The following is a 22,525-nucleotide window of genomic DNA, read 5'->3' on the forward strand; positions in this document are numbered from 1 at the left end:
TCTCCTCTTCTCCTCCAGCTGATCCAGTTGTCTCCTCTTCCTCCTCCAGCTGATCCAGTTGTCTCCTCTTCTCCTCCAGCTTATCCAGTTGTCCCCTCTTTTCCTTCAGCTGATCCAGTTGTCCCCTCTTTTCCTTCAGCTGATCCAGTTGTCTCCTCTTCCTCCTCCAGCTGATACAGTTGTCTCTTCTTCCCCTCCAGCTTATCCAGTTGTCTCCTCTTCCTCCTCCAGCTGATACAGTTGTCTCCTCTTCCCCTCCAGCTGATCCAGTTGTCTCCTCTTCCCCTCCAGCTGATCCAGTTGTCTCCTCTTCTCTTCTTCTCCTCTTCCCCTCCAGCTGATCCAGTTGTCTCCTCTTCCCCTCCAGCTGACCCAGTTGTCTCCTCTTCCCCTCCAGCTGATCCAGTTGTCTCCTCTTCTCCTCCAGCTGATCCAGTTGTCTCCTATTTTCCTCCAGCTGATCCAGTTGTTTCCTCTTTTCTTCCAGCTGATCCAGTTGTCTCCTCTTCCTCCTCCAGCTGATCCAGTTGTCTCCTCTTCTCCTCCAGCTGATCCAGTTGTCTCCTCTTCCTCCTCCAGCTGATACAGTTGTCTCCTCTTCCCCTCCAGCTTATCCAGTTGTCTCCTCTTCCTCCTCCAGCTGATACAGTTGTCTCCTCTTCCCCTCCAGCTGATCCAGTTGTCTCCTCTTCCCCTCCAGCTGATCCAGTTGTCTCCTCTTCTCTTCTTCTCCTCTTCCCCTCCAGCTGATCCAGTTGTCTCCTCTTCCCCTCCAGCTGACCCAGTTGTCTCCTCTTCCCCTCCAGCTGATCCAGTTGTCTCCTCTTCTCCTCCAGCTGATCCAGTTGTCTCCTATTTTCCTCCAGCTGATCCAGTTGTTTCCTCTTTTCCTCCAGCTGATCCAGTTGTCACCTCTTTTCCTTCAGCTGATCCAGTTGTCCCCTCTTTTCCTTCAGCTGATCCAGTTGTCTCCTCTTCTCCTCCAGCTGATCCAGTTGTCTCCTCTTCTCCTCCAGCTGATACAGTTGTCTCCTCTTCCCCTCCAGCTGATCCAGTTGTCTCCTCTTCTCCTCCAGCTGATCCTGTTGTCAACTCGTTTCCTCCAGCTGATCCAGTTGTCTCCTCTTCCCCTCCAGCTGATCCAGTTGTCTCCTCTTCTCCTCCAGCTGATGCAGTTGTCTCCTCTTCCAGCTGATCCATTTGTCTCCTCTTCTCCTCCAGTTGATCCAGTTTTCTTCTCTACCCCTCCAGTTGTCTCCTCTTCTCCTCCAGCTGATCCAGTTGTCTTCTCTTCCCCTCCAGCTGATCCAGTTGTCTCCTCTTCCCCTCCAGCTGATCCAGTTGTCTCCTCTTCTCCTCCAGCTGATCCAGTTGTCTCCTCTTCTCCTCCAGCTGGTCCAGTTGTCTCCTCTTCTCCTCCAGCTGGTCCAGTTGTCTCCTCTTTTCCTCCAGCTGATCCAATTGTCTCCTCTTCCCCTCCAGCTGATCCAGTTGTCTCCTCTTCCGCTCCAGCTGATCCAGTTGTCTCCTCTTCCCCTCCAGCTGATCCAGTTGTCTCCTCTTCTCCTCCAGGTGATCCAGTTGTCTCCTCTTCTTTAGCTGATCCAGTTGTCTCCTCTTCCCCTCCATCTGACCCAGTTGTCTCCTCTTCCCCTCCAGCTGATCCAGTTGTATCCTCTTCCACTCCAGCTGATCCAGTTGTCTCCTCCTCCCCTCCAGCTGATCCAGTTGTGTCCTCTTCCCCTCCAGCTGATCCAGTTGTCTCCTCTTCCCCTCCAGCTGATCCAGTTGTCTCCTCTTCTTCTCCAGCTGATCCAGTTGTCTCCTCTTTTCCTCCAGCTGATCCAGTTGTCTCCTCTTCTCCTCCAGCTGATCCAGTTGTCTCCTCTTCTCCTCCAGCTGATCCAGTTGTCTCCTTTTCTCCTCCAGCTCATCCAATTGTCTCCTCTTTTCTTCCAGCTGATCCAGTTGTCTCCTCTTCTCCTCCAGCTAATCCAGTTGTCTCCTCTTTTTCTCCAGCTGATCCAGTTGTTTCCTCTTTTCCTCCAGCTGATCCAGTTGTCCCCTCTTTTCCTCCAGCTGATCCAGTTGTCTCATCTTCTCCTCCAGCTGATCCAGTTGTCTCATCTTCTCCTCCAGCTAATCCAGTTGTCTCCTTTTCTCCTCCAGCTCATCCAATTGTCTCCTCTTTTCTTCCAGCTGATCCAGTTGTCTCCTCTTCCTCCTCCAGCTGATCCAGTTGTCTCCTCTTCTCCTCCAGCTGATCCAGTTGTCTCCTCTTCTCCTCCAGCTGATCCAGTTGTCTCCTCTTCCCCTCCAGCTGATCCAGTTGTCTCCTCTTCCTCCTCCAGCTGATACAGTTGTCTCCTCTTCCCCTCCAGCTGATCCAGTTGTCTCCTCTTCCCCTCCAGCTGATCCAGTTGTCTCCTCTTCTCTTCTTCTCCTCTTCCCCTCCAGCTGATCCAGTTGTCTCCTCTTCTCCTCCAGCTGTTCCAGTTGTCTCCTCTTTTCCTCCAGCTGATCCAGTTGTCTCCTCTTCTCCTCCAGCTGATCCAGTTTTCTCCTCTTCTCCTCCAGCTCATCCAATTGTCTCCTCTTTTCTTCCAGCTGATCCAGTTGTCTCCTCTTCTCCTCCAGCTAATCCAGTTGTCTCCTCTTTTTCTCCAGCTGATCCAGTTGTTTCCTCTTTTCCTCCAGCTGATCCAGTTGTCCCCTCTTTTCCTCCAGCTGATCCAGTTGTCTCATCTTCTCCTCCAGCTGATCCAGTTGTCTCATCTTCTCCTCCAACTGATCCAGTTGTCTCCTCTTCTCCTCCAGCTGATCCAGTTGTCTCCTCTTTTTCTCCAGCTGATCCAGTTGTTTCCTCTTTTCCTCCAGCTGATCCAGTTGTCCCCTCTTTTCCTCCAGCTGATCCAGTTGTCTCATCTTCTCCTCCAGCTGATCCAGTTGTCTCCTCTTCTCCTCCAGCTGATCCAGTTGTCTCCTCTTCTCCTCCAGCTGATCCACTTGTCTCCTCTTCTCCTCCAGCTGATCCAGTTGTCTCCTCTTCCCCTCCAGCTGATCCAGTTGTCTCCTCTTCCCCTCCAGCTGATCCAGTTGTCTCCTCTTCTCCTTCAGCTGATCCAGTTGGCCCCTCTTCTCCTCCAGCTGATCCACTTGTCTCCTCTTCTCCTCCAGCTGATCCACTTGTCTCCTCTTCTCCTCCTGCTGATCCACTTGTCTCCTCTTCTCCTCCTGCTGATCCACTTGTCTCCTCTTCCCCACCAGCTTATCCAGTTGTCTCCTCTTCTCCTCCAGCTGATCCAGTTGTCTCCTCTTCTCCTCCAGCTGATCCAGTTGTCCCCTCTTCTCCTCCAGCTGATCCAGTTGTCTCCTCTTCCCCTCCAGCTGATCCAGTTGTCTCCTCTTCCCCTCCAGCTGATCCAGTTGTCTCCTCTTCCCCTCCAGCTGATCCAGTTGTCTCCTCTTCCCCTCCAGCAGATCCAGTTGTCTCCTCTTCCTCCTCCAGCTGATCCACTTGTCCCCTCTTCCCCTACAGCTGATCCAGTTGTCTCCTCTTCTCCTCCAGCTGATCCAGTTGTCTCCTCTTCTCCTCCAGCTGATCCAGTTGTTTCCTCTTCCCCTGAATGACCCCCAAGGATGGAGAAGGACAGGAATGAGATGACTAAGAGAATATTACACTTCACCTTGGAGATCCTCCACCTGCTGACCGGAGAGGTGAGGTGACCCATCTACATTTCTATCATCTTTATTGTAGGGAAGGGGAATCCATAATAGGAAGAATCCAGTGTCCTGTATAACAGCTCCCAGACCTTCCAGGTGAAGGAAAGAACCAGAAAACGGGAAGATCAGTCCCAATATGATCAGTCAGGGATCATGGGAACCAATGGGCCAATAGGAATGTTATAGGAGCAATGAGAATGGGAAGTAGGCAGGTTATACCGAGGAGGAGAAGAACAGATGGAGGAGGAGAGGAGGATCAGATGGAGAGGAGCAGGAGGATCAGATGGAGAGGAGCAGGAGGATCAGATGGAGGAGGAGGAGGAGGATCAGATGGAGGAGGAGGAGGAGCAGGAGAGGATCAGATTGAGGAGGAGGAGGAGCAGGAGGATCAGATGGAGGAGGAGGAGGAGGATCAGATGCAGGAGGATCAGATGGAAGAGGAGCAGGAGGATCAGATGGAGGAGGAGAGGAGCAGGAGGATCAGATGGAGGAGGAGAGGAGCAGGAGGATCAGATGGAGGAGGAGAGGAGCAGGAGGATCAGATGGAGGAGGAGAGGAGCAGGAGGATCAGATGGAGGAGGAGAGGAGCAGGAGGATCAGATGGAGTAGGAGAGGAGCAGGAGGATCAGATGGAGGAGGAGAGGAGCAGGAGGATCAGATGGAGGAGGAGAGGAGCAGGAGGAGGAGGATCAGATGGAGAGGAGGAGGAGGATCAGATGGAGAGGAACAGGAGGATCAGATGGAGAGGAGCAGGAGGATCAGATGGAGAGGAGCAGGAGGATCAGATGGAGAGGAGCAGGAGGATCAGATGGAGAGGAGCAGGAGGATCAGATGTAGGAGGAGCAGGAGGATCAGATGGAGGAGGAGCAGGAGGATCAGATGGAGGAGGAGCAGGAGGATCAGATGGAGGAGGAGCAGGGGGATCAGATGGAGGAGGAGAGGAGCAGGAGGATCAGATGGAGGAGGAGAGGAGCAGGAGGATCAGATGGAAGAGGAGAGGAGCAGGAGGATCAGATGGAGGAGGAGAGGAGCAGGAGGATCAGACGCAGGAGGATCAGATGGTGGAGGAGAGGAGCAGGAGGATCAGATGGAGGAGGAGAGGAGCAGGAGGATCAGATGGAGGAGGAGAGGAGCAGGAGGATCAGATGGAGGAGGAGAGGAGCAGGAGGATCAGATGGTGGAGGAGAGGAGCAGGAGGATCAGATGGAGGAGGTGAAGGAGGATCAGATGGAGAGGAGCAGGAGGATCAGATGGAGGAGGAGCAGGAGGATCAGATGGAGAGGAGCAGGAGGATCAGATGGAGGAGGAGCAGGAGGATCAGATGGAGGAGGAGCGGAGCAGGAGGATCAGATGGAGGAGGAGAGGAGGAGGAGGATCAGATGGAGGAGGAGAGGAGGAGGAGGATCAGATGGAGGAGGAGAGGAGCAGGAGGATCAGATGGAGGAGGAGAGGAGCAGGAGGATCAGATGGAGGAGGAGCAGGAGGATCAGATGGAGAGGAGCAGGAGGATCAGATGGAGGAGGAGAGGAGCAGGAGGATCAGATGGTGGAGGAGAGGAGCAGGAGGATCAGATGGAGGAGGTGAAGGAGGATCAGATGGAGAGGAGCAGGAGGATCAGATGGAGAGGAGCAGGAGGATCAGATGGAGAGGAGCAGGAGGATCAGATGGAGAGGAGCAGGAGGATCAGATGGAGGAGTAGCAGGAGGATCAGATGGAGAGGAGCAGGAGGATCTGATGGAGGAGGAGAGGAGGAGGAGGATCAGATGGAGGAGGAGGAGGAGGATCAGATGGAGGAGGAGAGGAGCAGGAGGATCAGATGGAGGAGGAGCAGGAGGATCAGATGGAGGAGGAGCAGGAGGATCAGATGGAGGAGGAGCAGGGGGATCAGATGGAGGAGGAGAGGAGCAGGAGGATCAGATGGAGGAGGAGAGGAGCAGGAGGATCAGATGGAAGAGGAGAGGAGCAGGAGGATCAGATGGAGGAGGAGAGGAGCAGGAGGATCAGACGCAGGAGGATCAGATGGTGGAGGAGAGGAGCAGGAGGATCAGATGGTGGAGGAGAGGAGCAGGAGGATCAGATGGAGGAGGTGAAGGAGGATCAGATGGAGAGGAGCAGGAGGATCAGATGGAGAGGAGCAGGAGGATCAGATGGAGAGGAGCAGGAGGATCAGATGGAGAGGAGCAGGAGGATCAGATGGAGAGGAGCAGGAGGATCAGATGGAGAGGAGCAGGAGGATCAGATGGAGGAGTAGCAGGAGGATCAGATGGAGAGGAGCAGGAGGATCTGATGGAGGAGGAGAGGAGGAGGAGGATCAGATGGAGGAGGAGGAGGAGGATCAGATGGAGGAGGAGAGGAGCAGGAGGATCAGATGGAGGAGGAGCAGGAGGATCAGATGGAGGAGGAGAGGAGCAGGAGGATCAGATGGAGGAGGAGAGGAGCAGGTGGATCAGATGAAGGAGGAGAGGAGCAGGAGGATCAGATGGAGGAGGAGAGGTACAGGAGGATCAGATGGAGGAGGAGGAGAGGAGCAGGAGGATCAGATGGAGGAGAAGAGGAGCAGGAGGATCAGATGGAGGATTAGAGGAGCAGGAGGATCAGATGGAGAGGAGAAGGAGGATCAGATGGAGAGGAGCAGGAGGATCAGATGGAGAGGAGCAGGAGGATCAGATGGAGGAGGAGAGGAGCAGGAGGATCAGATGGAGAGGAGCAGGAGGATCAGATGGAGGAGGAGAGGAGCAGGAGGATCAGATGGAGAGGAGCAGGAGGATCAGATGGAGGAGGAGAGGAGCAGGAGAATCAGATGGAGGAGGAGAGGAGCAGGAGGATCAGATGGAGGAGGAGAGGAGCAGGAGGATCAGATGGAGGAGTGTGGTCTGGAGGACATTTCCATTAGATGACATCTATATGACACTATAACATGGAGGCATCTACTACATCTAGAGGAGAGAAGGTTTCTACCCCAACATAGAAGGGATTCTTTCCTGTAAGAGCAGTGAGATTATGGAGAAGTGTAATAGTCCCGAGGGGCCGGGATGTCTTTCCTGAGTCTTGTTATATTACAAGTTATTGGAGGAGGTTTCTGGTTGTTGCTCCAGGGATTTAGTGTCTCTCTCCATACACAGGATTACACCATAGTGAAGAAGACATCGGGGGAGTGTGTGGCCCCCAGCAGCCATCTCCATGAATCAGGAGGACAATGCAGGGCCCGGGGCCCCATCACGGAGCCTCCACCTCACTCACTGATACATGAGGAGAAGATCCTAGAACTCATACACAGGATCACTGAGCTGCTTACTAGAGAGGTGACCCTGCTGGACATTATACAGTAATGGAGGGGTCTGGTGATGATTAGAGAGGTGACCCTGCTGGACATTATATAGTAATGTAGGGGTCTGGTGGTGACTGGAGAGGTGACACTGCTGGGACATTATACAGTAATGGAGGGGTCTGGTGATGATTAGAGAGGTGACACTGCTGGGACATTATACAGTAATGGAGGGGTCTGGTGATGATCAGAGAGGTGACACTGCTGGGACATTATACAGTAATGGAGGGGGTCTGGTGATGATTAGAGAGGTGACACTGCTGGGACATTATACAGTAATGGAGTGGTCTGGTGATTACTGGAGAGGTGACACTGCTGGGACATTATACAGTAATGGAGGGGTCTGGTGATGAGAGGTGACACTGCTGGGACATGTAATGGAGGGGTCTGGTGATGGTTAGAGAGGTGACACTGCTGGGACATTATATAGTAATGCAGGGGTCTGGTGATGACTGGAGAGGTGACACTGTTGGGACATGTAATGCAGGGGTCTGGAGATAGTTAGAGAGGTGACCCTGCTGGGACATTATACAGTAATGGAGGGGTCTGGTGATGACTGAAGAGGTGACACTGCTGGGACATTATACAGTAATGGAGGGGTCTGGTGATGAGAGGTGACACTGCTGGGACATTATACAGTAATGGAGGGGTCTGGTGATGATTAGAGAGGTGACCCTGCTGGGACATTATATAGTAATGGAGGGGTCTGGTGATGATTAGAGAGGTGACACTGCTGGGACATTATACAGTAATGTAGGGGTCTGTTCATTACTGGAGAGGTGACACTGCTGGGACATTATACAGTAATGGAGGGGTCTGGTGATGACTGGAGAGGTGACACTGCTGGGACATTATACAGTAATGGAGGGGTCTGGTGATGACTGGAGAGGTGACACTGCTGGGACATTATACAGTAATGGAGGGGTCTGGTGATGATTAGAGAGGTGACACTGCTGGGACATTATACAGTAATGGAGAGGTCTGGTGATGATTAGAGAGGTGACCCTGCGTGGACATTATACAGTATTGGAGGGGTCTGGTGATGATTAGAGAGGTGACACTGCTGGGACATTATACAGTAATGGAGGGGTCTGGTGATGACTGGAGAGGTGACACTGCTGGGACATTATACAGTAATGGAGGGGTCTGGTGATGATTAGAGAGGTGACACTGCTGGGACATTATACAGTAATGGAGGGGTCTGGTGATGACTGGAGAGGTGACCCTGCTGGACATTATACAGTAATGGAGGGTCTGGTGATGACTGGAGAGGTGACACTGCTGGGACATTATACAGTAATGGAGGGGTCTGGTGATGAGAGGTGACACTGCTTGGACATTATACAGTAATGGAGGGGTCTGGTCATGACTGGAGAGGTGACACTGCTGGGACATTATATAGTAATGGAGGGGTCTGGTGATGACTGGAGAGGTGACACTGCTGGGACATTATACAGTAATGGAGGGGTCTGGTGATGAGAGGTGACACTGCTTGGGCATTATACAGTAATGGAGGGGTCTGGTGATGAGAGGTGACACTGCTGGGACATTATACAGTAATGGAGGGGTTTGGTGGTGACTGGAGAGGTGACACTGCTGGGACATTATACAGTAATGGAGGGGTCTGGTGATGACTGGAGAGGTGACCCTGCTGGGACATTATACAGTAATGGAGGGGTCTGGTGATAATTAGAGAGGTGACACTGCTGGACATTATACAGTAATGGAGGGGTCTGGTGATGAGAGGTGACACTGCTGGGACATTATACAGTGATGGAGGGGTCTGGTGATGACAGGAGAGGTGACACTGCTGGACATTATACAGTAATGGAGGGGTCTGGTGATGACTGGAGAGGTGACACTGATGGACATTATACAGTAATGGAGGGGTCTGGTGATGACTGGAGAGGTGACACTGCTGGGACATTATACAGTAATGGAGGGGTCTGGTGATGATTAGAGAGGTGACACTGCTGGGACATTATACAGTAATGGAGGGGTCTGGTGATGAGAGGTGACACTGCTGGGACATGGAGGGGTCTGGTGATGACTGGAGAGGTGACACTGCTGGGACATTATATATTAATGGAGGGGTCTGGTGATGACTGGAGAGGTGACCCTGGGGGACATTATACAGTAATGGAGGGGTCTGGTGATAATTAGAGAGGTGACACTGCTTGACATTATACAGTAATGGAGGGGTCGGGTGATGAGAGGTGACACGGCTGGGACATTATACAGTAATGGAGGGGTCTGGTGATGACTGGAGAGGTGACACTGCTGGGACATTATACAGTAATGGAGGGGTCTGGTGATGAGAGGTGACACTGCTGGGACATTATACAGTAATGGAGGGGTTTGGTGGTGACTGGAGAGGTGACACTGCTGGGACATTATACAGTAATGGAGGGGTCTGGTGATGACTGGAGAGGTGACCCTGCTGGGACATTATACAGTAATGGAGGGGTCTGGTGATGACTGGAGAGGTGACCCTGTTGGGACATTATACAGTAATGGAGGGGTCTGGTGATGATTAGAGAGGTGACACTGCTGGGACATTATACAGTAATGGAGGGGTCTGGTGATGAGAGGTGACACTGCTGGACATTATACAGTAATGGAGGGGTCTGGTGATGACTGGAGAGGTGACACTGATGGACATTATACAGTAATGGAGGGGTCTGGTGATGACTGGAGAGGTGACTCTGCTGGACATTATACAGTAATGGAGGGGTCTGGTGATGACTGGAGAGGTGACCCTGCTGGACATTATACAGTAATGGAGGGGTCTGGTGATGACTGGAGAGGTGACACTGCTGGGACATTATACAGTAATGGAGGGGTCTGGTGATGACTGGAGAGGTGACACTGCTGGGACATTATATAGTAATGGAGGGGTCTGGTGATGAGAGGTGACACTGCTGGGACATTATACAGTAATGGAGGGTCTGGTGATGACTAGAGAGGTGACACTGCTGGGACATTATACAGTAATGGAGGGGTCTGGTGATGACTGGAGAGGTGACCCTGCTGGACATTATATAGTAATGGAGGGGTCTGGTGATGACTGGAGAGGGGACACTGCTGGGACATTATACAGTAATGGAGGAGTCTGGTGATCACTGGAGAGGTGACACTGCTGGGACATTATACAGTAATGGAGGGGTCTGGTGATGACTGGAGAGGTGACACTGCTGGGACATTATACAGTAATGGAGTGGTCTGGTGATAACTGGAGAGGTGACACTGCTGGGACATTATACAGTAATGGAGGGGTCTGGTGATGACTGGAGAGGTGACACTGCTGGGAATGCTGGGACATTATACAGTAAGGAAGGGGTCTGGTGATGACTGGAGAGGTGACACTGCTGGACATTATACAGTAATGGAGGGGTCTGGTGATGAGAGGTGACACTGGTGGACATTATACAGTAATGGAGGGGTCTGGTGATGACTGGAGAGGTGACACTGCTGGTACATTATACAGTAATGGAGGGGTCTGGTGATGACTGGAGAGGTGGGACATTATACAGTAATGGAGGGGTCTGGTGATGAGAGGTGTCACTGCTGGGACATTATACAGTAATGGAGGGGTCTGTTGATGACTGGAGAGGTGACACTGCTGGGACATTATACAGTAATGGAGGGGTCTGGGGATTACTGGAGAGGTGACACTGCTGGGACATTATACAGTAATGGAGGGGTCTGGTAATGATTAGAGAGGTGACACTGCTGGGACATTATACAGTAATGGAGAGGTCTGGGGATTACTGGAGAGGTGACACTGCTGGGACATTATGCAGTAATGGAGGGGTCTGGTGATGATTAGAGAGGTGACACTGCTGAACATTATACAGTAATGAAGGGGTCTGGTGGTGACTGGAGAGGTGACACTGCTGTGACATTATACAGTAATGGAAAGGTCTGGTGATGACTGGAGAGGTGACTCTGCTGGGACATTATGCAGTAATGGAGGGGTCTGGTGATGACTGGAGAGGTGACACTGCTGGGACATTATACAGTAATGGAGGGGTCTGGTGATGATTACAGAGGTGACACTGCTGGGACATTATACAGTAATGGAGGGGTCTGGTGATGATTAGAGAGGTGACTCTGCTGGGACATTATACAGTAATGGAGGGGTCTGGTGATGACTGGAGAGGTGACACTGCTGGACATTATACAGTAATGGAGGGGTCTGGTTATGACTGGAGAGGTGACACTGCTGGACATTATACAGTAATGGAGGGGTCTGGTGATGACTGGAGAGGTGACACTGCTGGACATTATACAGTAATGGAGGGGTCTGGTGATGATTATAGAGGTGACACTGCTGGGACATTATACAGTAATGGAGGGGTCTGGTGATGATTATAGAGGTGACCCTGCTGGACATTATACAGTAATGGAGGGGTCTGGTGGTGACTGGAGAGGTGACACTGCTGGGACATTATACAGTAATGGAGGGGTCTGGTGATGACTGGAGAGGTGACACTGCTGGGACATTATACAGTAATGGAGGGGTCTGGTGATGAGAGGTGACACTGCTGGGACATTATACAGTAATGGAGGGGTCTGGTGATGAGAGGTGACACTGCTGGGACATTATACAGTAATGGAGGGGTCTGGTGATGATTAGAGAGGTGACCCTGCTGGGACATTATATAGTAATGGAGGGGTCTGGTGATGATTAGAGAGGTGACACTGCTGGGACATTATACAGTAATGTAGGGGTCTGTTCATTACTGGAGAGGTGACACTGCTGGGACATTATACAGTAATGGAGGGGTCTGGTGATGACTGGAGAGGTGACACTGCTGGGACATTATACAGTAATGGAGGGGTCTGGTGATGACTGGAGAGGTGACACTGCTGGGACATTATACAGTAATGGAGGGGTCTGGTGATGATTAGAGAGGTGACACTGCTGGGACATTATACAGTAATGGAGAGGTCTGGTGATGATTAGAGAGGTGACCCTGCGTGGACATTATACAGTATTGGAGGGGTCTGGTGATGATTAGAGAGGTGACACTGCTGGGACATTATACAGTAATGGAGGGGTCTGGTGATGACTGGAGAGATGACACTGCTGGGACATTATACAGTAATGGAGGGGTCTGGTGATGATTAGAGAGGTGACACTGCTGGGACATTATACAGTAATGGAGGGGTCTGGTGATGACTGGAGAGGTGACCCTGCTGGACATTATACAGTAATGGAGGGTCTGGTGATGACTGGAGAGGTGACACTGCTGGGACATTATACAGTAATGGAGGGGTCTGGTGATGAGAGGTGACACTGCTTGGACATTATACAGTAATGGAGGGGTCTGGTCATGACTGGAGAGGTGACACTGCTGGGGACATTATATAGTAATGGAGGGGTCTGGTGATGACTGGAGAGGTGACACTGCTGGGACATTATACAGTAATGGAGGGGTCTGGTGATGAGAGGTGACACTGCTTGGGCATTATACAGTAATGGAGGGGTCTGGTGAGGAGAGGTGACACTGCTGGGACATTATACAGTAATGGAGGGGTTTGGTGGTGACTGGAGAGGTGACACTGCTGGGACATTATACAGTAATGGAGGGGTCTGGTGATGACTGGAGAGGTGACCCTGCTGGGACATTATACAGTAATGGAGGGGTCTGGTGATAATTAGGAGGTGACACTGCTGGACATTATACAGTAATGGAGGGGTCTGGTGATGAGAGGTGACACTGCTGGGACATTATACAGTGATGGAGGGGTCTGGTGATGACAGGAGAGGTGACACTGCTGGACATTATACAGTAATGGAGGGGTCTGGTGATGACTGGAGAGGTGACACTGATGGACATTATACAGTAATGGAGGGGTCTGGTGATGACTGGAGAGGTGACACTGCTGGGACATTATACAGTAATGGAGGGGTCTGGTGATGATTAGAGAGGTGACACTGCTGGGACATTATACAGTAATGGAGGGGTCTGGTGATGAGAGGTGACACTGCTGGGACATGGAGGGGTCTGGTGATGACTGGAGAGGTGACACTGCTGGGACATTATATATTAATGGAGGGGTCTGGTGATGACTGGAGAGGTGACCCTGGGGGACATTATACAGTAATGGAGGGGTCGGGTGATGAGAGGTGACACGGCTGGGACATTATACAGTAATGGAGGGGTCTGGTGATGACTGGAGAGGTGACACTGCTGGGACATTATACAGTAATGGAGGGGTCTGGTGATGAGAGGTGACACTGCTGGGACATTATACAGTAATGGAGGGGTTTGGTGGTGACTGGAGAGGTGACACTGCTGGGACATTATACAGTAATGGAGGGGTCTGGTGATGACTGGAGAGGTGACCCTGCTGGGACATTATACAGTAATGGAGGGGTCTGGTGATGACTGGAGAGGTGACCCTGTTGGGACATTATACAGTAATGGAGGGGTCTGGTGATGATTAGAGAGGTGACACTGCTGGGACATTATACAGTAATGGAGGGGTCTGGTGATGAGAGGTGACACTGCTGGACATTATACAGTAATGGAGGGGTCTGGTGATGACTGGAGAGGTGACACTGATGGACATTATACAGTAATGGAGGGGTCTGGTGATGACTGGAGAGGTGACTCTGCTGGACATTATACAGTAATGGAGGGGTCTGGTGATGACTGGAGAGGTGACCCTGCTGGACATTATACAGTAATGGAGGGGTCTGGTGATGACTGGAGAGGTGACACTGCTGGGACATTATACAGTAATGGAGGGGTCTGGTGATGACTGGAGAGGTGACACTGCTGGGACATTATATAGTAATGGAGGGGTCTGGTGATGAGAGGTGACACTGCTGGGACATTATACAGTAATGGAGGGTCTGGTGATGACTAGAGAGGTGACACTGCTGGGACATTATACAGTAATGGAGGGGTCTGGTGATGACTGGAGAGGTGACCCTGCTGGACATTATATAGTAATGGAGGGGTCTGGTGATGACTGGAGAGGGGACACTGCTGGGACATTATACAGTAATGGAGGAGTCTGGTGATCACTGGAGAGGTGACACTGCTGGGACATTATACAGTAATGGAGGGGTCTGGTGATGACTGGAGAGGTGACACTGCTGGGACATTATACAGTAATGGAGTGGTCTGGTGATAACTGGAGAGGTGACACTGCTGGGACATTATACAGTAATGGAGGGGTCTGGTGATGACTGGAGAGGTGACACTGCTGGGAATGCTGGGACATTATACAGTAATGAAGGGGTCTGGTGATGACTGGAGAGGTGACACTGCTGGTACATTATACAGTAATGGAGGGGTCTGGTGATGACTGGAGAGGTGGGACATTATACAGTAATGGAGGGGTCTGGTGATGAGAGGTGACACTGGTGGACATTATACAGTAATGGAGGGGTCTGGTGATGACTGGAGAGGTGACACTGCTGGTACATTATACAGTAATGGAGGGGTCTGGTGATGACTGGAGAGGTGGGACATTATACAGTAATGGAGGGGTCTGGTGATGAGAGGTGTCACTGCTGGGACATTATACAGTAATGGAGGGGTCTGTTGATGACTGGAGAGGTGACACTGCTGGGACATTATACAGTAATGGAGGGGTCTGGGGATTACTGGAGAGGTGACACTGCTGGGACATTATACAGTAATGGAGGGGTCTGGTGATGATTAGAGAGGTGACACTGCTGGGACATTATACAGTAATGGAGGGGTCTGGTGATTATTAGAGAGGTGACACTGCTGGGACATTATACAGTAATGGAGGGGTCTGGTAATGATTAGAGAGGTGACACTGCTGGGACATTATACAGTAATGGAGAGGTCTGGGGATTACTGGAGAGGTGACACTGCTGGGACATTATGCAGTAATGGAGGGGTCTGGTGATGATTAGAGAGGTGACACTGCTGGGACATTATACAGTAATGGAGGGGTCTGGGGATTACTGGAGAGGTGACACTGCTGGGACATTATACAGTAATGGAGGGGTCTGGTGATGATTAGAGAGGTGACACTGCTGAACATTATACAGTAATGAAGGGGTCTGGTGGTGACTGGAGAGGTGACACTGCTGTGACATTATACAGTAATGGAAAGGTCTGGTGATGACTGGAGAGGTGACTCTGCTGGGACATTATGCAGTAATGGAGGGGTCTGGTGATGACTGGAGAGGTGACACTGCTGGGACATTATACAGTAATGGAGGGGTCTGGTGATGATTACAGAGGTGACACTGCTGGGACATTATACAGTAATGGAGGGGTCTGGTGATGATTAGAGAGGTGACTCTGCTGGGACATTATACAGTAATGGAGGGGTCTGGTGATGACTGGAGAGGTGACACTGCTGGACATTATACAGTAATGGAGGGGTCTGGTGATGATTATAGAGGTGACACTGCTGGGACATTATACAGTAATGGAGGGGTCTGGTGATGATTATAGAGGTGACCCTGCTGGACATTATACAGTAATGGAGGGGTCTGGTGGTGACTGGAGAGGTGACACTGCTGGGACATTATACAGTAATGGAGGGGTCTGGTGATGACTGGAGAGGTGACACTGCTGGGACATTATACAGTAATGGAGGGGTCTGGTGATGAGAGGTGACACTGCTGGGACATTATACAGTAATGGAGGGGTCTGGTGATGACTGGAGAGGTGACACTGCTGGGACATTATATAGTAATGGAGGGGTCTAGTGATTATTAGAGAGGTGACACTGCTGGGACATTATACAGTAATGGAGGGGTCTGGTGGTGACTGGAGAGGTGACACTGCTGGACATTATACAGTAATGGAGGGGTCTGGTGATGACTGGAGAGGTGACACTGCTGGGACATTATACAGTAATGGAGGGGTCTAGTGATTATTAGAGAGGTGACACTGCTGGGACATTATATAGTAATGGAGGGGTCTAGTGATTATTAGAGAAGTGACACTGCTGGGACATTATATAGTAATGGAGGGATCTGGTGATGACTAGAGAGGTGACACTGCTGGGACATTATACAGTAATGGAGGGGTCTGGTGATGACTGGAGAGGTGACACTGCTGGACATTATACAGTAATGGAGGGGTCTGGTGATGACTGGAGAGGTGACACTGCTGGAACATTATATAGTAATGGAGGGGTCTGGTGATGATTAGAGAGGTGACACTGCTAGGACATTATATAGTAATGGAGGGGTCTGGTGATGACTGGAGAGGTGACACTGTTGGGACATTATACAGTAATGGAGGGGTCTGGTGATGATTAGAGAGGTGACACTGCTAGGACATTATACAGTAATGGAGGAGTCTGGTGATGATTAGAGAGGTGACAATGCTGGGACATTATACAGTAATGGAGGGGTCTGGTGATGATTATAGAGGTTACACTGCTGGACATTATACAGTAATGGAGGGGTCTGGTGATGACTGGAGAGGTGACACTGCTGGGACATTATACAGTAATGGAGGGGTCTGGTGATGATTAGAGATGTGACACTGCTGGACATTATACAGTAATGGAGGGGTCTGGTGATGACTGGAGAGGTGACCCTGGGGGACATTATACAGTAATGGAGGGGTCTGGTGATAATTAGAGAGGTGACACTGCTGGACATTATACAGTAATGGAGGGGTCTGGTGATGAGAGGTGACACTGCTGGACATTATACAGTAATGGAGGGGTCTGGTGATGAGAGGTGACACTGCTGGACATTATACAGTAATGGAGGGGTCTGGTGATGACTGGAGAGGTGACCCTGGGGGACATTATACAGTAATGGAGGGGTCTGGTGATAATTAGAGAGGTGACACTGCTGGACATTATACAGTAATGGAGAGGTCTGGTGATGAGAGGTGACACTGCTGGACATTATACAGTAATGGAGGGGTCTGGTGATGACTGGAGAGGTGACACTGCTGGACATTATACAGTAATGGAGGGGTCTGGTGATGACTGGAGAGGTGACCCTGCTGGACATTATACAGTAATGGAGGGGTCTGGTGATGAGAGGTGACACTGCTGGGACATTATACAGTAATGGAGGGGTCTGGTGATGATTAGAGAGGTGACACTGCTGGACATTATACAGTAATGGAGGGGTCTGGTGATGACTGGAGAGGTGACACTGCTGGGACATTATACAGTAATGGAGGGGTCTGGTGATGATTAGAGAGGTGACACTGCTGGGACATTATACAGTAATGGAGGGGTCTGGTGATGACTGGAGAGGTGACACTGCTGGGAATGCTGGGACATTATACAGTAATGAAGGGGTCTGGTGATGACTGGAGAGGTGACACTGCTGGACATTATACAGTAATGGAGGGGTCTGGTGATGATTAGAGAGGTGACCCTGCTGGGAAATTATACAGTAATGGAGGGGTCTGGTGATGACTGGAGAAGTGACACTGCTGGGACATTATATAGTAATGTAGGGGTCTGGTGATGACTGGAGAGGTGACCCTGCTGGGACATTATACAGTAATGGAGGGGTCTGGTTATGACTGGAGAGGTGACACTGGTGGACATTATACAGTAATGGAGGGGTCTGGTGATGACTGGAGAGGTGACACTGCTGGTACATTATACAGTAATGGAGGGGTCTGGTGATGACTGGAGAAGTGGGACATTATACAGTAATGGAGGGGTCTGGTGATGAGAGGTGTCACTGCTGGGAGATTATACAGTAATGGAGGGGTCTGGTGATGATTAGAGAGGTGACACTGCTGGACATTATACAGTAATGGAGGGGTCTGGTGATGACTGGAGAGGTGACACTGCTGGGACATTATACAGTAATGGAGGGGTCTGGTGATGAGAGGTGACACTGCTGGACATTATACAGTAATGGAGGGGTCTGGTGATGATTAGAGAGGTTACACTGCTGGGACATTATACAGTAATGGAGGGGTCTGGTGATGACTGGAGAGGTGACACTGCTGGGACATTATACAGTAATGGAGGGGTCTGGTGATGACTGGAGAGGTGACACTGCTGGGACATTATACAGTAATGGAGGGGTCTGGTGATTACTGGAGAGGTGACACTGCTGGGACATTATACAGTAATGGAGGGGTCTGGTGGTGACTGGAGAGGTGACACTGCTGGACATTATACAGTAATGGAGGGGTCTGGTGATGACTGGAGAGGTGACACTGCCTGACATTATACAGTAATGGAGGGGTCTGGTGATGACTGGAGAGGTGACACTGCTGGGACATTATACAGTAATGGAGGGGTCTGGTGATGACTGGAGAGGTGACACTGCTGGGACATTATACAGTAATGGAGGGGTCTGGTGATGACTGGAGAGGTGACACTGCTGGACATTATACAGTAATGGAGGGGTCTGGTGATGATTATAGAGGTGACACTGCTGGGACATTATACAGTAATGGAGGGGTCTGGTGATGATTAGAGAGGTGACACTGCTGGGACATTATACAGTAATGGAGGGGTCTGGTGATGATTAGAGAGGTGACACTGCTGGACATTATACAGTAATGGAGGGGTCTTGTGATGATTAGAGAGGTGACACTGCTGGGACATTGTACAGTAATGGAGGGGTCTGGTGATGATTATAGAGGTGACACTGCTGGGACATTATATAGTAATGGAGGGGTCTGGTGATGAGAGGTGACACTGCTGGGACATTATACAGTAATGGAGGGGTCTGGTGATGACTGGAGAGGTGACACTGCTGGGACATTATACAGTAATGGAGGGGTCTGGTGATGACTGGAGAGGTGACAATGCTGGGACATTATACAGTAATGGAGGGGTCTGGTGATGACTAGAGAGGTGACCCTGCTGGGACATTATACAGTAATGGAGGGGTCTAGTGATTATTAGAGAGGTGACACTGCTGGGACATTATATAGTAATGGGGGGTCTGGTGATGACTAGAGAGGTGACACTGCTGGGACATTATACAGTAATGGAGGGGTCTGGTGATGACTGGAGAGGTGACACTTCTGGGACATTATACAGTAATGGAGGGGTCTGGTGATGAGAGGTGACACTGCTTGGACATTATACAGTAATGGAGGGGTCTGGTGATGACTGGAGAGGTGACACTGCTGGGACATTATACAGTAATGGAGGGGTCTGGTGATGAGAGGTGACACTGCTGGGACATGGAGGGGTCTGGTGATGACTGGAGAGGTGACACTGCTGGGACATTATATATTAATGGAGGGGTCTGGTGATGACTGGAGAGGTGACCCTGGGGGACATTATACAGTAATGGAGGGGTCTGGTGATAATTAGAGAGGTGACACTGCTGGACATTATACAGTAATGGAGGGGTCGGGTGATGAGAGGTGACACTGCTGGGACATTATACAGTAATGGAGGGGTCTGGTGATGACTGGAGAGGTGACACTGCTGGGACATTATACAGTAATGGAGGGGTCTGGTGATGAGAGGTGACACTGCTGGGACATTATACAGTAATGGAGGGGTTTGGTGGTGACTGGAGAGGTGACACTGCTGGGACATTATACAGTAATGGAGGGGTCTGGTGATGACTGGAGAGGTGACCCTGCTGGGACATTATACAGTAATGGAGGGGTCTGGTGATGACTGGAGAGGTGACCCTGTTGGGACATTATACAGTAATGGAGGGGTCTGGTGATGATTAGAGAGGTGACACTGCTGGGACATTATACAGTAATGGAGGGGTCTGGTGATGAGAGGTGACACTGCTGGGACATGGAGGGGTCTGGTGATGACTGGAGAGGTGACACTGCTGGGACATTATATATTAATGGAGGGGTCTGGTGATGACTGGAGAGGTGACCCTGGGGGACATTATACAGTAATGGAGGGGTCTGGTGATAATTAGAGAGGTGACACTGCTGGACATTATACAGTAATGGAGGGGTCTGGTGATGACTGGAGAGGTGACACTGCTGGGATATTATACAGTAATGGAGGGGTCTGGTGATGAGAGGTGACACTGGCGGACATTATACAGTAATGGAGGGGTCTGGTGATGACTGGAGAGGTGACACTGATGGACATTATACAGTAATGGAGGGGTCTGGTGATGACTGGAGAGGTGACTCTGCTGGACATTATACAGTAATGGAGGGGTCTGGTGATGACTGGAGAGGTGACACTGCTGGGACATTATACAGTAATGGAGGGGTCTGGTGATGACTGGAGAGTTGACACTGCTGGGACATTATACAGTAATGGAGGGGTCTGGTGATGAGAGGTGACACTGCTGGGACATTATGCAGTAATGGAGGGGTCTGGTGATGACTGGAGAGGTGACACTGCTTGGACATTATACAGTAATGGAGGGGTCTGGTGATGACTGGAGAGGTGACACTGCTGGACATTATACAGTAATGGAGGGGTCTGGTGATGATTAGAGAGGTGACCCTGCTGGGACATTATACAGTAATGGAGGGGTCTGGTGATGACTGGAGAGGTGACACTGCTGGGACATTATACAGTAATGGAGGGGTCTGGTGATGAGAGGTGACACTGCTGGGACATTATGCAGTAATGGAGGGGTCTGGTGATGACTGGAGAGGTGACACTGCTGGGACATTATACAGTAATGGAGGGGTCTGGTGATGATTAGAGAGGTGACACTGCTGGACATTATACAGTAATGGAGGGGTCTGGTGATGATTAGAGAGGTGACACTGCTGGGACATTATACAGTAATGGAGGGGTCTGGTGATGACTGGAGAGGTGACACTGCTGGACATTATACAGTAATGGAGGGGTCTGGTGATGATTATAGAGGTGACACTGCTGGGACATTATACAGTAATGGAGGGGTCTGGTGATGATTATAGAGGTGACACTGCTGGGACATTATATAGTAATGGAGGGGTCTGGTGATGACTGGAGAGGTGACACTGCTGGTACATTATACAGTAATGGAGGGGTCTGGTGATGACTGGAGAGGTGACACTGCTGGGACATTATACAGTAATGGAGGGGTCTGGTGATGACTGGAGAGGTGACACTGCTGGGACATTATACAGTAATGGAGGGGTCTGGTGATGACTGGAGAGGTGACACTGCTGGGACATTATACAGTAATGGAGGGGTCTGGTGATGACTGAAGAGGTGACACTGCTGGGACATTATACAGTAATGGAGGGGTCTGGTGATGATTAGAGAGGTGACACTGCTGGACATTATACAGTAATGGAGGGGTCTGGTGATGAGAGGTGACACTGCTGGACATTATACAGTAATGGAGGGGTCTGGTGATGACTGGAGAGGTGACACTGCTGGACATTATACAGTAATGGAGGGGTCTGGTGATGACTGGAGAGGTGACACTGCTGGGACATTATACAGTAATGGAGGGGTCTGGGGATTACTGGAGAGGTGACACTGCTGGGACATTATACAGTAATGGAGGGGTCTGGTGATGATTAGAGAGGTGACACTGCTGGGACATTATACAGTAATGGAGAGGTCTGGGGATTACTGGAGAGGTGACACTGCTGGGACATTATGCAGTAATGGAGGGGTCTGGTGATTATTAGAGAGGTGACACTGCTGGGACATTATACAGTAATGGAGGGGTCTGGGGATTACTGGAGAGGTGACACTGCTGGGACATTATACAGTAATGGAGGGGTCTGGTGGTGATTAGAGAGGTGACACTGCTGGGACATTATACAGTAATGGAGGGGTCTGGTGATGATTAGAGAGGTGACACTGCTGGACATTATACAGTAATGGAGGGGTCTGGTGGTGACTGGAGAGGTGACACTGCTGGACATTATACAGTAATGGAGGGGTCTGGTGATGACTGGAGAGGTGACACTGCTGGGACATTATACAGTAATGGAGGGATCTGGTGATAGTTAGAGAGGTGACTCTGCTGGGACATTATACAGTAATGGAGGGGTCTGGTGATGATTAGAGAGGTGACTCTGCTGGGACATTATACAGTAATGGAGGGGTCTGGTGATGATTAGAGAGGTGACACTGCTGGACATTATACAGTAATGGAGGGGTCTGGTGATGACTGGAGAGGTGACACTGCTGGGACATTATACAGTAATGGAGGGGTCTGGTGATGACTGGAAAGGTGACACTGCTGGGACATTATACAGTAATGGAGGGGTCTGGTGATGATTATAGAGGTGACACTGCTGGACATTATACAGTAATGGAGTGGTGTGGTGATGACTGGAGAGGTGACACTGCTGGGACATTATACAGTAATGGAGGGATCTGGTGATGATTAGAGAGGTGACACTGCTGGGACATTGTACAGTAATGGAGGGGTCTGGTGATGATTATAGAGGTGACACTGCTGGGACATTATATAGTAATGGAGGGGTCTGGTGATGACTGGAGAGGTGACACTGCTGGGACATTGTACAGTAATGGAGGGGTCTGGTGATGATTATAGAGGTGACACTGCTGGGACATTATATAGTAATGGAGGGGTCTGGTGATGAGAGGTGACACTGCTGGGACATTATA

At 50.6% G+C, this 22,525-nt stretch overlaps 1 protein-coding gene across 1 annotated transcript in view; it reads left to right on the forward strand.

Moving 5' to 3' along the window:
* The first annotated feature begins 3,321 nt into the window (after nt 1–3,321).
* Nucleotides 3,322–22,525, forward strand: part of LOC130336618 (zinc finger protein 768-like) — a 55,245-nt gene continuing 36,041 nt past the window's right edge. Inside the window, exons 1-2 of the mRNA XM_056553921.1 lie at nt 3,322–3,717; nt 6,846–7,025. Coding sequence (XP_056409896.1) covers nt 3,640–3,717; nt 6,846–7,025 — 258 coding nt within the window. The 5' untranslated portion in view covers nt 3,322–3,639. The remainder of the gene's footprint in view (nt 3,718–6,845; nt 7,026–22,525) is intronic.

The sequence above is a fragment of the Hyla sarda genome, unplaced genomic scaffold (genome assembly GCF_029499605.1).
Source record: "Hyla sarda isolate aHylSar1 unplaced genomic scaffold, aHylSar1.hap1 scaffold_481, whole genome shotgun sequence".
In the NCBI taxonomy this organism is placed as follows: Eukaryota; Metazoa; Chordata; class Amphibia; order Anura; family Hylidae; genus Hyla; species Hyla sarda.